Source organism: Kogia breviceps, chromosome 13, assembly GCF_026419965.1.
Source record: "Kogia breviceps isolate mKogBre1 chromosome 13, mKogBre1 haplotype 1, whole genome shotgun sequence".
Classification (NCBI taxonomy): domain Eukaryota; kingdom Metazoa; phylum Chordata; class Mammalia; order Artiodactyla; family Physeteridae; genus Kogia; species Kogia breviceps.
In genome coordinates, this window is record NC_081322.1 from 32,491,480 (window position 1) to 32,504,657 (window position 13,178).

Genomic DNA, 13,178 nt, shown 5'->3' on the forward strand with positions numbered 1-13,178 from the left:
CAAGTAGAAACCCACTTTAAAAGGCTTTTAGACAAGACAGTGAGTACCTACGTGGCGGGGTGGGGGGCATCAGGAAGGAGACGGCAAGGACTGGGGTGCTGGCTTCATTCTTTCTTGATCAAAGTAATGGTTACAAAGGTCTGCGTTCTGTGGGGTTTTTTTTTTTTTAATTTTTATTGAAATATAGTTGATTTACAATGTTGTGTTAGTTTCAGGTGTACAGCAAAGTGATTCAGTTTTATAAATATATATATATATATACTTATATACATATATTCTTTTTTTACATTCTCTTCCATTATAGCTTATTACAAGATATTGAATTTAGTTCCCTGTGCTCTACAGTAGGTCCTTGTTGGTTCTCTATTTTATATATAGTAGTGGGTGTATTTCAATCCCAAAGTCCTAATTTACCCCTCCTCCCCTTTGATAATCATAAGTTTGTTTTCTATGTCTGTGAGTCTACTTCTGTTTTGTAAATAAGTTCATTTGTATCATTTTTTTTAGATTTCACACCTAAGCGATATCATAGGATACTTGTCTTTCTCTGTCTGGCTTAGTTCACTTGGTGTGATAATCTCTAGGTCCATCCATGTTACTGCAAATGGCATTATTCTTTTTCATGCTCTGTGTTAATTAATTAAGCTGCACCTTTTTGTCTTGTACACTTTTGTGTATGCATTTTATATTTCCTGATATGAAAGGATTTTTTAAAAAGAAAACTTTTTGCCTTTTTGACAGGATCAGGGAATAGGTATAGCTGTCTATGTTTACTATAAACCATATAAATTATAAATAGTACATAAATGATTCATTCTCCAGAAGGGCAGCTCTCTGCTTCGGTTTGTTCTCCAGGACCCTAGAGCGAGTATGAACACACCAAAGGAACTTGGTTGGATCAGTCTTCCCATCTGGGGGTTGCTCATGGCAAACACCCACCTGTCCAGGGGCTCCCGCGTAGTATGGGTGGACAGCTAAGCAGTTGTTCACTGCTCATGTGCTATGCTGGTTGCAATACCCAGGCCTTTGCTGAGTTTGTTCTCTGAGCCTGGGCAATCGCAGGAACGTTTTTATGGTTCATAGTGTTGGCAGATAGAAATTAAAAGGTTTTCCTACTGAAGGCTAAGAAAAACGTAGCTGTAGGCGTACAGGCAGAAGATGTTTTAGCTTTTCCTCACAGTGAGCAATGAAAGCTGTACTGGAATTATCCCTACTCCCACTGTTGGCTGATACAGCGGTAATGGTCACTTGGAAAACATCAGAGGATGAAAATATTTTTTACAGAGAGAACACAAGGGTTGCTAGCCAACCGTAGCTACTTTCCACTGTAGCTACTTTCCATTTCTTTTACTTTCCACAAGAAAAAGAAACAAAAGAGGAAAGTAAGGCCCTGAAAGTTTGATCATTCTATATAGTTCTATTCTTTTCAGTGCTCTTTCCTGAGTATGAAAATAAGGAAAAAAAAAAAGATTTCTCTCATTTTTTTAAGCCTTCCTGATTTTTACTGAAGAGTCCCACAACCAATTTCAACATACTCTGTACTACAACCACAACTCTTCTTTATTAGCTTTTTAAAAGATGCTTACAAATCTTGTGAGAAATATTTGTGTACCTCTTTTTGTAAGGATCTCAAAATAAAGTATTGAGGAGGAAAGAAATTTTGACTGAAAGGAGGAAAACGTACACAGCAATGGTGACTAATTAATATGTAGAGTCAATAACACTTTTGATATAAAAGATTTCATTTATTCTAATAGATACTTTATAAACATGCAAACAAAACGCTTTTCTGTTTGCTCTTCTTTTTATACCTGCAGTCATGAGGGTGTCAATTTTCACATTTCTTTAGAATAATCAGCACTTTGATTCTAACTGTACTAGATCTAAATTCACAATAAAAGGCCTATACCATCCTTGATTATTTTGGAAGTCAGTGATCTGAGAATAAAACTAAATTATCCTAAGTATGACCAGGTAGTAATAGCATCCAGGAAGCATCTAAAGCATAAAAATGAGGAATATGGTGGCTCTAAACGGACAGGTTGATGTGAAAAAGAAGACATTCTCTGCAGACAAATTGCACGGGCTTTATCACAAGCACAACTGATCCTGAAGAACGAGAAGAAGTTCACCAGGTATGAAGCAGAGGCAGAAGGTATGTGCATGAAGAGCCCCGGCTGCTCTATGAACTGCAAGAACTTCAGGACCGGTGGGTGGGGTCCAGGATGCCTGAGGGAGCTTGTAAGAGTTGAAGCTAGAAGGGTGGGCAAGGATTGGGTCAGGAGGGGTCTGATGCAAAGGGTGCTAAGATTTATTCAGAAAGCAAAGTTTAACCGCCAAGAGGTTTTAAGCAGACGAGAAACATAATCAGATGTGTGGCAAGGTGAGGAAAGGACTGCAAGTGCAGAAACCACAGAGGAAGTCATCTCCCAGGCTGATGGTTGGAGTGGATGGTAACCAGTACCAGCATACACGAGGTGGGACAGATTTAGGTGATGAAAGATGAATTAACCTGTTGCATTTGCAGGTTCCATGGAACCTCCAAGGGAGGATGTCCCGAAGGTTGCGAATTCACAAGATAGGTTTAGACTCAAGATAAAGAATTTATGGGCCGGGGCATGGCGGTGGCAGTTTCAAGGCTGTGAGAGGAGCTGAGGTCGCCTAAGAAAGTTCCTAGGGTAAGGAGTGGTTGGGGAGAAACCTAGTTCAAGGGTAAGTGAGAAGACTAGAAGGCCAGGCTGGAAAGGGCCAGCTTGGAGAGAAGTAGGGACACCGCTCTGTGTGAGATGGAGATGTGAGGGGCTGCAGAGAGGTTCCAGGTTCCTGCCCGATGAACTTGGTCTCCTCTGAGAGCAGGAAATGAGGGCGCAGGCAGAAGACGAGGACGCAGCACTGGGAAGAGAGTCTGAGAAGACTAACGGGTTAGAGGAGCAGGTGAGGAGGGAAGAGGCAGCTGCTGTCTGGGCCACACAGCTGAGCAGGGAAGAGAAACACCTCCCGGCCCCGATGCAGTGGTGTAAGGTTCTCCACCTGCGTTAGCAGGTCGCATGCAGGGCACAGAAGAAACACTGGGTTGATTCAGAATTTTGCAGCTGAAAGTAACCTCAGAAACGGTCCGGCCTCCTTCCCTTCTCTTTACCACCCTGGCTCTCTATTTCTTCCTTCTCTTTCCCTCCCTGTGCCCCAAATTACAGACCAGTATCAGGGAAGAGAAGCAAATGAGGGCCAGGCAGGCTCTTCCAGGGTCAAGCCCCATAAAGTGTGTATAAACGACAATGTCAAGTCAATTCCTACAGGTCAAAGACATCACTCATGCATGCTTCCATATCATAACCACCACTAATCCATGTCTTCCCACACCCAAGCTTCCTGAAAACTCTCCATGTGGTGGGTCTTCCCTCCCCACCACTCCACCGAAACCACTCTCGTCCAAGTCAACAATCCCTTCTTATTGCAAAGTTCAAATACATTTTCTTTCCACCTTTATCTTTCTTGATCTCTCGGCAGCAGCCAACACTATCATCCTCTTAGAATTCTCCCTTAGCTTACGTCTCTACTGCTTTTCCTCTCACCTCTTCCATGTTGCCAAGATTTGTCTCTTTATTCCTTCCACCTTCTTACACGTCACTCGTGGGTGATCTAATTCTCACACTCATGATTTCAAAGTGAGGACTGCCCATAAGACCTCTGCCCTGAGGTCCACGGATCCATGTGACGGAGCCTCAGGGGCTCAAACCAACATTTCCAAAGTTGGATTCATCCTCTTCCTTCCCTTCAATTCTGCTACTCTTCCCCCAAGCCAGAAAGAACCCGAGGAGTTCGTGTTCACTGCTCCCCACGCCTCACTCCTGACAGCCGGTTACCCTGTGGCTTTGCCCTTTTCTCCAACTCAGTTAACACTGCAGTGCAGGCTGCATCACTGCTCAACCCTGAGGACAGTGGCCTCCTGGCAGGTCTCCCGTCAGCCCCTCAAGGCCCTCCAGAAATCCATTTCCCCGGAGGCGGCCACAAAAAGCCTCCTAAAACACAAATCGAATGGTACCTCGCTGCCTCTCAGAGTCATTCATTAACTCCCCATAGCTGCTTAGCTTGGCACGCCAGCCTCCCATCCCTCCCCACGGCCTGACCCCAACACTTGCATCACCTCCCGTGCACCCACCACACAGAATTACACATGCCCCCCACAGACACCCCTTTCTTGCCTCTAAACTTTGGCAGATTGCTGCCCCCTCTGCCTGGACATCCTCATTTTCCCCTCCCACCTGGCCCCTTCGCCGGCCACCCTGATTGGCCCTGGATTCTGCTGTGGCACCATCTCCTCAGGAAGCTCTCCCCTCATCGCTCCAGCAGGTGCTGGGTGCCTGGCCTCGGTCCTTCAAACGCTCCCCCGGTGCTGGCCACTGTGCAAGCTGGGTGCCTCCCTCCCCTGGGGGCCACCTGGGGACAGGGACAGCATCTTGTCACCTTGCTTCCCCGCCCCCATCCAGCACAGTGACAGCTACTGGCAGTCATCCATTCACTAAGTTTGCTGAAAGAATGAATTACCGATTGAATGAAAAGCCTTCACTTCTGAGCCAGCCTCTGCTAAGTAGTGTTTCTAAGGGCTGACAATATTTACACAGAGAAATGGAAAGAGAGATGCCTATGGAGACTGAAGAAGAAGGGGCTGCCACCATTTTCTCCTGGGATCTGCCTCTTCACTCTCCACTGGGAAGAGGCCCACTGCACAAGGAATCATGAATTATTAACTGGAGAGGACGGGGAAGGCCAATTTGGAAACAAGACCGGGCGGAGCAACTAAAATAATTTCTCATTCTGAGAGCCTCTCTCAGGAAGTTGATACTCATTTTCGTTATCGCAACTGATGTATCTGGTCTCTCCTACAAAATGAGGTCAAAGAGGTTTTTTCTTTTTTCAATATTGATTATCTTAGAACAGAAGAGTAAACCCTGCTCAAACATTTTTAAAGCAGATTAGGAAGGCAGGAAAGAAAAGCAGACCTCTGATGTTTTAATGACGGTATCTCTCATTATAACCTAACATGAGGCCTGGCCCATAGCAGAAATGACTATTGGTACACATGCGAGAAACTGCAAACCATGGCAAACTACTGTTTGACGAATGAGTCTTAGCATATGGCCTTCCCAACCATGAGAACGCCTTTTTCTGGGTCACGTTACATCCTTGCCATCTTTCACTTGTACTCTAAATGCTCAAGGGTGCGAGAACATATGATATGCTTCTGTTATTTCACCACGTTTCACAGGCGTTAGATTAGCCTCTCCAAACAGGGGTCCTCACTACATCTAAAAGTAAGGGTGGAGGGGAACAACAAAAGAAAGGAGAAGGGACCACATCAATAGAGCTGTAATCAGGGAGAGAGTGTCTCCTGGCTTTTAGAGAAGGAGATCTTGGGTAAGTCATTTTATTAAAGCATCCCATCTCTCCCATTCACCAAAAGCCAAAATCAAAATTCAAAAATTATGGCCAACCTAAAAATGAGTTTGAATCCCCCTATATTTTTATGGGTAAAACTGTTATGGCTATAGATAGTTTGACAACGGTGCCCTGCACAGGTCCCTATGGGGTTGGAAGACGCTCAACACACTCAGTAGTGTCCACAAGGGGGCAGTATGTCACACAGAAGCGGCTATAGCTTCTGTTACCAAAACTCAATTTCGTTCCAGTAATCAGACTTCGCTTTACATCGGCTTCCCTGCATTAGATCTAACTTGAGTATCCAGTGGAACAAAGGGAATGAAAACCCATCTTCCTCATCTTCAATAATAGCTGTATAATGCAAGTGTATGGATTTCAAGTTCAGGAAAAAAACCACTTTATAGCTGAGTGTGCTTATTTGAACAGACCTAACTCAGAGCTTCAGAATTATGTGATGTTATATAATGACAGCCTTCCAATGTCTTTGCTTTTCAGAAAATCATATGTGGAGTATTTTTAAAGTTTCAGACCAAAATAAACATATCTGAAAACTCCAGATAATTGAATCAACTGAGTCAAACAATTGATTCCACCTCTTCCACTTCTGTAAGTACAAACACCACCTCAGAGCACGTCGATGGTCAGAATTTAACAAGCTCTCATGGAAAGCTCATACTTGTAATATTTTCCTACATATTGTGGTCAGTTCCCTATGCTGGCCCCCGGTTTCCACAGGTACACATTTTCTTACCATGGGTTTTGCTGGGAGGGGTGTGTGTGTGTGTGTGTGTGTGTGTGTTATGAAACAGAGAAAGTTTGTTTCTCCTTCCGCTACTAGAGACTAAAAGAAATTGGAGGAATTCGGATTTTTTTTTTGAAAGTTCACTGGATATTTATATCTCAGTCAAGACCTGACCTCCCACCTTCACTATCTGTTCCTCAAAATTAACCCTTGAGACACAAACAGACACAGTAGCTAACCCCCAAAAAAGTATTTTTTTTAATTAAAAAAAAGAGAAGAATCTACAAATGACCTAAGCAATTTCCCAAGCACCTGGGGGTTTGTAGTCTGTAAAATTAAGATTCTTCCCCATCAGGGTACCTCCCAACTCTCCCTCCCACCACCACCCCCACCACACCCCATCTCTGTTAGCAGGGACCATCTCATTAGAAAAAGAAGGAAAGGGAAGAGCAGGAGATGCACTTCTACCAGAGTAAACATACATAAAACGTCACTAATACCCAGAGCAAGAAGCAGTGATGGGTGGTACTTGGGAATCTAGCTGGATCAAAGTCTTTGTAACTTGAATATAAATTTTATGAACCACTACAGAAAACAAAGAGTGCAGAAAAATACCAACTTAAATATAAGGTTTTCAGCTTTTCAGGCAGCTGATAAGGTGCTAGCTCTCCACATTACTGGGCCCCTCCATTAAACGATGTAGCACTTTGACGGGGGGTGCCTGTGCTGGTTCTTCATTTCCCTGATCGCTGCAAAGCGGGGACTGAAACCTGGCAAGCAGGTGAGACGACTCTGTCCCTCAAAGGCTTTTCCCTGAGACTAAGCATGTCACCTGCACTCATGCATTTTGGTCCACACTGCAACCCCTGCACTCTTTGAGAGGGGAGGGCCAGCAGTTCTCCACAGGTATTACAAGGAACAGACCCGAGTTCATTCTGGCCACACGGAGTCTGTGATCACTCCCAGGCTGATCTGCACCCCTGACTCCACTCTCTGTCTGGTTCCCTCCTTCCTCCCACACTCTGCAGTGAGAAGGGGAAGAAAGCGGTGCTTCAGGTCAGCCCTGGAATAAAGTGAGCAAGAACTGAAAGTGGAAAGAGAAAAAGAAAAACAAGACGGTCACAAAATCCAAGAGACAAGTTTTCCATTTAGAAAGAGAGCTGAGTGGATGAAATAGGAATGTGATGGCAAAAAACCTTCTACAATCAACCCCACAGTGAGTCAATCTCTTGGTGGAAGAGGTAAAAGCTACTCGGTGAGCAATAACCCAGGAGTAACAATTAATGCCAAAAAAAGTGGGCTCAGCAATTCTTTATTAAATCTTTGGAACAAGGTAAAGTGCAGAAATCAGGGAGAAAACGTCTCTTATCTATTGGAGTGTATAGAAAGATGCTAAAACTCCAGAAGATGGATGAAAGAAAAAGAAGAAAACCACATATCAATGAGCTTGTAAAGCAAGAAGAACCAAGTCTGCTTAACTCAGGCTATGTCACAGCCAGCACGCCAGGTGCAGCACAGGGGTACCTATCCCATCCACACAGTGTGTGTTATGCTTTGGACTCAGGGAATACGGGCTAGGAGTCAGCCAATCAAGGCAAGGTACAGGATAAGAGTCAGCCAATCAGAGCAAAGTACAGGCTAGCAGTCAGCCAATCAGGGCAAAGTTGCTCAGAAAATAGTAGTATGCTTTACTTCTGTATCATAAAGAAGCTCTTGTCATCCAAGGAAAACTGACAATACTCTGCCAAAGCTTGCTTAATTTATGTCACCTGAGACTTCTGTCCTGCCTTAGTCTTCTGTGCCCTCCTCTGGGTATCTGATGTACCATCACTTTAATTCAGCAGTTTGTACTGGTAAAAAGCCCAGTCTACTGAAATATCTCCCTCACCTCAGTGACTTAGATCAGGGGTCAGCCAACTATATAGCCCATGGGCTAAGAAGTTTTCATATTTGTTAATGGTTGAGGAAAAAAAATCAAAAGAATAGTATTTCGTATTAAATGAAATTCAAATTTCAGTGCTTTTGTTGATTTATTGAAACAGTCACACTTATTCATGTGTGTACAATCTGTGGCTGCTTTTGCACTAAAACTGCAGAGTTAAGTAGTTGCCACAGACACATATGGCTCGAAAAGCCTAAAATATGCACTAGCTGGGCCTCCACAGAAAATGTCAACGCTGCTCTAGATACCTAGAAACTTAACACTTTGACCCCTAAGTCAGTCAGAATGTAGAACACTTTGGAAAAGGCGCACGGGCGGGGGGGTGGGGGGGTGGGTAGTGTCTGAAAAGTGAAACAACTTAGCTTACTCCAAATGATAGGGACAGGCCCTGGACACCCACCCAGGCACGTGCGGGGACTCACCAATAGAAATGCTCCTCCACCATCTTAGTCACTGCCCTGGAGATGGCTCTTTCATGAGGACCAAGGTTTTTGTTTAAATTCACTCCAAGTTTCTCTTCCAGAAAGTCAATTATGAATTCTGTCCCAGAAACTTTTTCATGATTATATTCAATCCAAGGCATTTTCCCTTGAGCAGAGAGCTTTCCACCAAAATAGTTCTAAGCAAAGTAAATTTTAAAAAGAGAAAAGCAATGTTTTATTTAAACTTCACTGTACGATTAACAGAAACAAATATTCCAAAGGCATATTTGATAGTGACTGCACTATTCAAGTGAATGAACTCAGCATATAAACTCTTAAGGGAATAAATAGTTACTTTTAAAAAAAAGATTTGTCTCACATGAAAATATTACTTTACTCCCATAGATTTATCATGGGTTCTGGCTTACTGTTTAAAAAAAAAAAAAAAAAGGAGCAGGGAGGAAGGGAAGTGTTGAAATGATCCTGATCATTTCAGTAGGAGTCAGTCTAGTTATAATATACGAACAACCCAAAAGTGCAAAAAGTAAAAATAAACCATGAGGAGGCTTGTACTGACCAGGCTACTGATCAAAAACCTCACTTGAAACCCAGTAGCTTACACTTGAAAATGGTTAATACCACTACACTGCAAACAAGTGGTCCCAGAAATTATAAGTCAGGTATAACAAAGTGTGTCCAACAGACTTAACTCCAGTGCCTGTGAAAATGCAGATTCCTGGGCCCCCACCCAGATCACTGGGTCAGAATCTAGGGAAAAGTGCCCAGAAATCTGTGTTTTTGACAAGCTCCCTTTGATTCACACCCACACTAGAAGCTTACAGTGTCTCAGAGGGGATTCTGATCCCAGAATGCGGTTGGGTGGGGAGGTGGAGGTGGAGTCACACACTTCATAGACACTGAGAATAACAGAGTAACATCTTCTCACTATATTAAAAGATCTTAACCACACTGATGGAGGGGATTCTGTGGTAATGATTGCATTTACTCAATCCCTTTTCTCAGTAAATTTGGATTGTGTAGAACCCAAAGTTGACTTTTAAATCTGAATCCATTTTGGGGTGGTCTACACAGACTAAATTAATCAGATTATTACAAACTCTTCCTCATACTTCATACAAGTCGATAGTTCAGATACTGCGGGCTAACAGCAAGTGTTGGTTCCTGTGGAGGAAACTGAACTCTCAAATATTGCTGGTGGGAAAGTAAAATGGCACAACCACTTTGAAACCATGTGACAGTTTCTTAAAAAGTGAAGTACAGGGCTTCCCCGGTGGCGCAGCGGTTGAGAGTCCGCCTGCCGATGCAGGGGACGCAGGTTCGTGCCCGGGTCCGGGAAGATCCCACGTGCCGCGGAGCGGCTGGGCCCGTGAGCCATGGCCGCTGAGCCTGCGCATCCGGAGCCTGTGCTCCGCAACAGGAGAGGCCACAACAGTGAGAGGCCCGCGGACCGCAAAAAAAAAAAAAAAAAAAGTAAAAAAGTGAAGTACACACCTGCCACTCAATCCAGCCATTTCACTCCTAGGTATTTACCCAAGAGAAAAGAAAGCATATGTCCATACAAAGACTTGTACACAAATGTTCATAGAAGCTTTATTTGCAATTGTCAAAAACAGGAAATAAAAATCAAATGCTCATCAAGAGGTAAATGAATAAACAAATTCTGGTATAACCTTACCATGGACTACTACTCAGCAATAAAAAGGAATGAACTATTGATACACACAATGAATTTGGTAAAGAACAGTGGGGACTTTAACTGTTCTCTGACTCTTGGTGTCTTGATTTCTTATCTCATTGATTATTCTAAAGAAATTCATTCTAGGCCTAAGCCTGGAAAAGGGAGTTATTGGGGCTGCTGCTAGCCATATTGTTTTTGTGCAATTTGGAAAATGGAGCCTACTCTGGGTGGATACAGTCCATGCCAGGATTCACAGCTTGGCAAGAGGTGGGTCCAGATTTTGCCCCCACTCCTTGGCCAGGCACTGTTGTGCAGTGAACAACCTGCACAACTATACATGGCAGCCCTAGACATTACTCCTGATGTTGAGAAATGTCAAGTTTTAAAAGTTGCTAGTACATCTGACATTTTTATAATTTGTACACTAAAGATGTGAATTTACCATATAACATAGTATCTGCTTCAGATCGCTCTTGATACCACCCATATCCTCCTTCCACATCCCCTTCTAGACTTGTTCACAGATGGATTCTATCCTGCACATTGACCTCAGAGGGAACTGTCTGTAGTGCAAATGAGATGCAGGACCTCTGCTGCTCAAAATTACCTAACGGCTTTAATGGGTCTAGCCTAATCCCCTTCACAAAGCGGTCTAGGCCCATACCATCTAGTCGCCACCCACCTGCCCAGCCTCCCTGCTGCCAGTGCTTCTGATTTCCTGAATTCCAACTACCCACCCCTAACCAAGTCAAAGTCCTGCCATCTCTCTGACTTTGTACACTCCTGTACCTTGTACAGGAATCCCTTTGCACGTACTCTGCAAGTCCTATCCATCCTAAAGAGTTCAGTTTGAATTTCACCTTGTTGGTGAACCATTTCCTCAAGGCACAACAATTATCTGCCTTTCCTCCATGCTTCCACTGTGCAGTGTATATTCCCCTCCCCTTTCAGAATTACTGTTTCTACCTCTGCCCTTCCCTCCAGTCCATTCCTTCCCTGAGGCCGTGGTACATTTTTATCTAGACCATTTTTTTAAATTGGGGTGATAAAAATCAGTGATGAACTCTTATGGGAATGAAAGTTCTAGTAGGTTTTCATCATCAAATTTTTTTTTTTGCTTACTGGATTAAAAAAGCAGGAGACAACATGTTAGAGATACTATGAGTATATCTAAAAATTAGATGAATTCAAAAAATATTTTTAAAAAGAAACACAAAAATGTCCACAGTAATTGTCAAAACTATGTGTGAGAGGCAGGTGATCTTTTTCCATGAATTTCAATTTTTCTGAATGTGGTTGTATTACTTTTTAAATAAATAGATATAATTTTTAAATAATACTTTATTTTCCTTAACTTCCTTAAATATACTAAAGAACTCCTGGTCTATTTTTATCTAAGCAATTGGAGTCTGACTGACCCACCAAGAGTAGTTTCTGAAAGTAATCTGGAGAAGAAAGATGAAGAGGTAAATCCTCTTGACCTCTTTTCCAAGCTGATGCTTCTCCCTGCAAGTCTGTCCTAGATGAGCTGAATGCATCTACACTTACATTACATTATTAGTACAGCAATGAAAGCAACAGGCTTTGGGTTTAAAAATCTGGCTCCCCCATTTAGTCACTCTGTGACCTTGGACCTCCCTGGTCTCCCTTAATCCCCCCTGGGCTCATCTATATAATGAGGATAATAACAGTTGCTTGAATTAAATGAGAAAATGCACACCAAGTGTTTGACAGAGTGCCTTCATCAGAAGTATTAACATCACCATCACCATTTCAAAATGGAGAACTTGAGGCCTTAGAAGAAAATCCCAGAGTCTTGGGAAACCGACATGCTACACTGGCCACAGTGCCCCCAACTTTTCAGCTAAATTTATATCCATTCCATTCACTGCACCTCTGGAACCATCTTGAAAGGTCTCCCACTGCCTAAATTCGAGATAATTTGAGCAACTTTTGTGGATTATAACACGTTGAAAAAAATGCATGCAACCACTACTGTGAATTAGAAATACAGGCATCAGTCTCTGCCCCTGGCTTCCAGCACAGAGCCCCTAAAGCCCTTACACACTCCTAAGTGACAAGAACACGAGGAGCACCTTTTGTTCTAAGGAGGTGACTCTGAGGAGGCTCCTGGATGAGCTGGTCACCAGAAAGACCAGGTCCCAACTAGAAGCTTAGTGGTGTCAAACCCCTCCCCCGCCCTCCAGAGGGCAGAGAGGGCTTGGACATGGAGTTAACTGATCGTCTCTACATGAGGAAGCCTCCACAAAATTCCCAAAGTATCGGGTTTGGAGAGCTTCCAGGTTGGTGAACACCTTCACACTGGGAGGCTGACACCCTTCAACTCCACGGGGACAGAAGCTCCTACACTCAGGACCCTCCCAAACCTCACTCTTCATATGCCTGTTCATCTGTACCTTTTATCATATCCTCTAATAAACTGGTAAATGCTAAGTAATTGTTTCCCTGAGTTCTGTGAGCTGCTCTAGCAAATTAATCAGACCTAAGGAGGGGTCAATAGAACCTCTGATCTACAGTCGGTTGGTCAGAAGCACAGGTGACAATCTGGGCTTGCAACTGGCATCTGGGGGTCGGGGTGGGGCAGTCTTGTGGGACTGAGTCCTTAAACTGTGGAATGTAAAAAAAAAAACTGTGGGATGTGACACTATCTCTGGGTAGTGTCAGAATTGAATTAAATTGTAGGATGTCCAGCTGGTGTCAGTGAATCACTTGGTGCTGGGAAAAGCCTCCACACATCTGACCATAAGTGTCAGAAATGAAGTGTTTCATGTGAGTAGTAAAGGATACTCACGGGGAGAAACACGCAGTGGGGAGGAACTGGTTTTCCCTACACAAGAAGGAAAAATCTGAGTACTTCCCTTTACAGGTAGTTTTGTAGAAGAATGTCCTTCTTTTTTGGAGATGCATGCTGAA

The 13,178-nt window shown here is 43.4% G+C and overlaps 1 protein-coding gene across 7 annotated transcripts in view; it reads right to left on the reverse strand.

The window, feature by feature from the left end:
* Window positions 1-13,178, reverse strand: part of FAXC (failed axon connections homolog, metaxin like GST domain containing) — a 113,617-nt gene that overhangs the window by 83,630 nt on the left and 16,809 nt on the right. For all 7 annotated transcript variants that reach the window (XM_067011520.1, XM_067011519.1, XM_059083700.2 and 4 more), the window contains one exon: window positions 8,546-8,742. In XM_067011520.1, the coding sequence (XP_066867621.1) occupies window positions 8,546-8,742 (197 nt within the window). The remainder of the gene's footprint in view (window positions 1-8,545; window positions 8,743-13,178) is intronic.